This window comes from Molothrus ater, chromosome 8, assembly GCF_012460135.2.
Source record: "Molothrus ater isolate BHLD 08-10-18 breed brown headed cowbird chromosome 8, BPBGC_Mater_1.1, whole genome shotgun sequence".
NCBI lineage: Eukaryota > Metazoa > Chordata > Aves > Passeriformes > Icteridae > Molothrus > Molothrus ater.
In genome coordinates this window covers 34884702-34888041 of record NC_050485.2, presented here as the reverse complement: position 1 = coordinate 34888041, position 3340 = coordinate 34884702, and the positions used below count along the sequence as shown (strand labels likewise).

The 3340-nt window shown below is 50.2% G+C and overlaps 1 protein-coding gene across 2 annotated transcripts in view; it reads left to right on the top strand.

The window, feature by feature from the left end:
- Positions 1-227: 227 nt before the first annotated feature.
- The window catches only part of EBF3 (EBF transcription factor 3), a 119657-nt gene continuing 116544 nt past the window's right edge, over positions 228-3340 (top strand). For both annotated transcript variants that reach the window (XM_036385936.2, XM_036385934.2), the window contains exons 1-4: positions 228-361; positions 594-750; positions 1204-1267; positions 1962-2017. In XM_036385936.2, the coding sequence (XP_036241829.1) occupies positions 228-361; positions 594-750; positions 1204-1267; positions 1962-2017 (411 nt within the window). The remainder of the gene's footprint in view (positions 362-593; positions 751-1203; positions 1268-1961; positions 2018-3340) is intronic.

The following is a 3340-nucleotide window of genomic DNA, read 5'->3' as shown; positions in this document are numbered from 1 at the left end:
TTATGTCGTGCCAATACAGGACAGATTGAAGAAGGAAGCAAGACTTGAACTGGGCTTTTCTCCTACTGATCACAGGGAGTAAAGTCATCTCTTATATTCCAGTCGCCAAGGAGAGAGAGAGAGAGAGAGAGAGAAAATCAAGCAACAACCAACCCACCCCGTATCTGACATTTCCCTCAATTTTAACCCCTTTTGGTTAGGAGCTGGTTTTGCCCAAATTTGTTTTAATGTTTGGGATTCAGGAAAATATACCAAGAGGTGGGACGACCATGAAAGAAGAACCGCTGGGCAGTGGGATGAACCCCGTCCGCTCATGGATGCATACTGCTGGGGTAGTGGATGCTAACACGGCCGCCCAAAGGTACGTCTGCCAAATCCTCTCCCGGCGGTTTTCTCCTCCTGTATTTCTCATCCCGGCCGTAAATCCCCCCCCCCCTTAACTCCCCCCCCCCGCCCGCCCCGTATCAGTTACAGCCTCCCCGCTCCGCGCCGCTCCGCGCTCCCCGCATCCCCCCGCATCCCCCCGCGGCCGCGGAGCCTGCGCGCCCCTTCCCGCCGCTCTCACCCACGCCTTGTCTTGTTTTCTCCCGCAGCGGCGTGGGGCTGGCTCGGGCACATTTCGAGAAACAGCCGCCTTCCAATCTCAGAAAATCCAATTTTTTCCACTTCGTCTTAGCTCTGTACGACAGGCAGGGACAGCCGGTGGAGATTGAGAGAACAGCTTTTGTGGACTTTGTGGAGAAAGAGAAAGTAAGTCTGCCAGTTTTCTCAATTTTTTTTTTTTGTTTTTTGGGGTTTTTTTTTTACAATTTTTTAAGCGTAATTGAGTGGAGCGGAGCTCATTCCCAGCACGGCAGCTCTCCCGGCACTCCAGCGGCGCCCACGCCACGTGCGGCTCCCCCCCGGTCTCACGGCCGCTCCGAATAAACCCCGGGGTTACAAACTTAGCGCCGCGGCCCCCGACTTATTTGAAACACCGGGAAAAACGGCAAAACATGACATATTTGCACCGAGCTAATGACATCATCAGCGCTCCACACCGGGAGAAAAAAAAAAAAAAAAAGAAAAAAAAAAAAAAAGGTGACCGTGGGCTGAATTTCTGCAAACTGTTAATTCCGAGCCGCTTCAGGGACGAGAAAAATGGGCAGCAGGAGGAGGGCGATATTTTTCATGCTAAATGTAATTATTTATCGTTACTTGCAGGAGCCAAACAATGAAAAAACTAACAATGGGATTCATTATAAACTTCAGTTACTGTATAGCAATGGTAAGTTGTCGTTCTCTCATTTTTGAGCGTCCGTGTGCCGCAGAAAAGTCTGATTTTTCCTGCCGAGGCCTTTTTTGGGGGGGAGCAGGGGGATAAAGGGTAGAAAGATTTCGAGATTAAAATTACACGCGTGTAAACACGGCTCTTTCCTTGGCATATAAGGAAAACAAAACATAAAGGATCGATAAGTCAATGGTACTTCACATGATTAACCGGTTGGGCTTGAAGTGGAAAGTAAAAAAGGGGATCGATGGCTGCTCGGCCACAGCGCCACTTTTGAGGCCCTTTTTTTTTGAGTTTGGGGATTGATGGTGATTCTCGGGATGGGGTGAGTGCGCAGAGCGGAGCCCCGGCCCGGCGGAGCCGCTTCCTCGGGGGCGGAAAACCCGCGGGGGCCGCTCCGCGCCCGCGCCCGGGGTCCCGCGCGTTCCCCGGGGCCGCAGCCGGGGGGCCTGGCTCGGTCCCGGCCCCCGGGCTCAGCACAGCTCCCTCACCGGCCCATTCCTGACTAATTTTTATCAGTATTGTTTTGGGGTTTTTTTTTTTTAATTTTGAATTTTTCCCTGCAGCCGGCGCGGGGCCGATCCCTGCCCGCTGCGGTTAATTGCCTGACCTCATCCTTTCCTTGTGGGACTGGGGGGGGGTTCGCTCCCGAAATCCTGATCGGAATTTTGTCTGTGCTTTGCCTCGGCAGGCGTCAGGACAGAGCAGGACCTGTACGTTCGGCTAATAGACTCCATGACCAAACAGGTGAGAAAGTTTCCGCTTTCCTGGCAAGTTTGTGCTGTGCCCGTGCTGGGAAGGGCGGGGGGCGAGCAAACCGCGGCTACTTTTAATTGAGCGGAGCGGGTAAATCAGGGAGCTGCTGCCTGAGATCCCCATTACCGGAGGATATTTGGGAAAGAGAAAACGGTGTGCTGTTGCTTTTCGAGGCAGCGTTGAGATCATTCAGTGGTGTGTGTGGCATGGAGGACAACGTCATGGGAACAGATGTTTGATATAATTAATTTAGCGAGGGAGAAAGGAAAGGGGAAAAAAAAATCCCACCGAGTTACCCAGATTTATTTTAAAATGCACTTTTCCCTCTCTGTAACTTTTTTTTTATTTTATTTTTTTTTTGGCGATATTTTTCCTCGGTGAGGAAAGGGCAGCCCTTTCCCCACACTCAGAAACTGGCCGGGATTAGTCCTTTTTCTTTTATACCGCGACCATCCAGTAAGGCGAGACGTTTATTTGGATTTAAAAGTTAAATGTGCTGAGGTGAAAAGTCATCTTGTTCTCCTCTAGTCCATATTCACCTCTCAGCCCCCCATCTCCATAATTCAAACTCCATGCTCCAGGGGTCACCCAAACCCGTCCATTTCCCTGAGATCAGCTTCTGTTTCTTCCTCAAACCTCTGTCATACCTTGTAAATAACATAATTACAAGCAGTTCCTTATTAAATTATTTAACCTGTCTTGGTCAACTTTTCCGATGATAACTACGTGTTATCAGCGTTGCACCACAGCAATTATAGACACAGAGCTTGGGATTTAATCAACTTTATTTCTTTTTTCATTATTTTAATTTTTTTTTTTTCCGGAGAGACATTTCACTACTTTAATTTTTTTTTTTTTTTTTTGTAATTACTATTTGTTAAAAATCTTTTGGGGGAATAGGGAGGAAGGTGAGAATGGGGAACAATTTCCAGTGTTCTGGAAATCAGATCCCAGCGATGGAAATTAAAACCATTCCCCCAATGTGCCGGGCTGGAGCAGCGCTGCCTGCTCTGCCCTGCCGGCCGAGGCCAGCCTGCTCACATCCATTATTTTTGGGAACTCTGCAGCCCCCGAGGCACGGGCAGCAGAGTCCCCCGGGTCAGGGTGGGCCCCGCGCAAGCTGCGCGCACGGCCGCGCTGCCAGCCCGCAGAAACTTTCTGCTCGTGCTGCCCAAAGCCGGGTTGGGCGTAAAAGCCTCCAGCAGTAAGAGTGGGATTGCCTCCCGGAGAAAAGCAGAGCTGACAGGCCAAGTACAATTACTCTGACAAAGACGGAGGCGTCGTACCCTTCAATAATTATTTCGCTGGGTTACA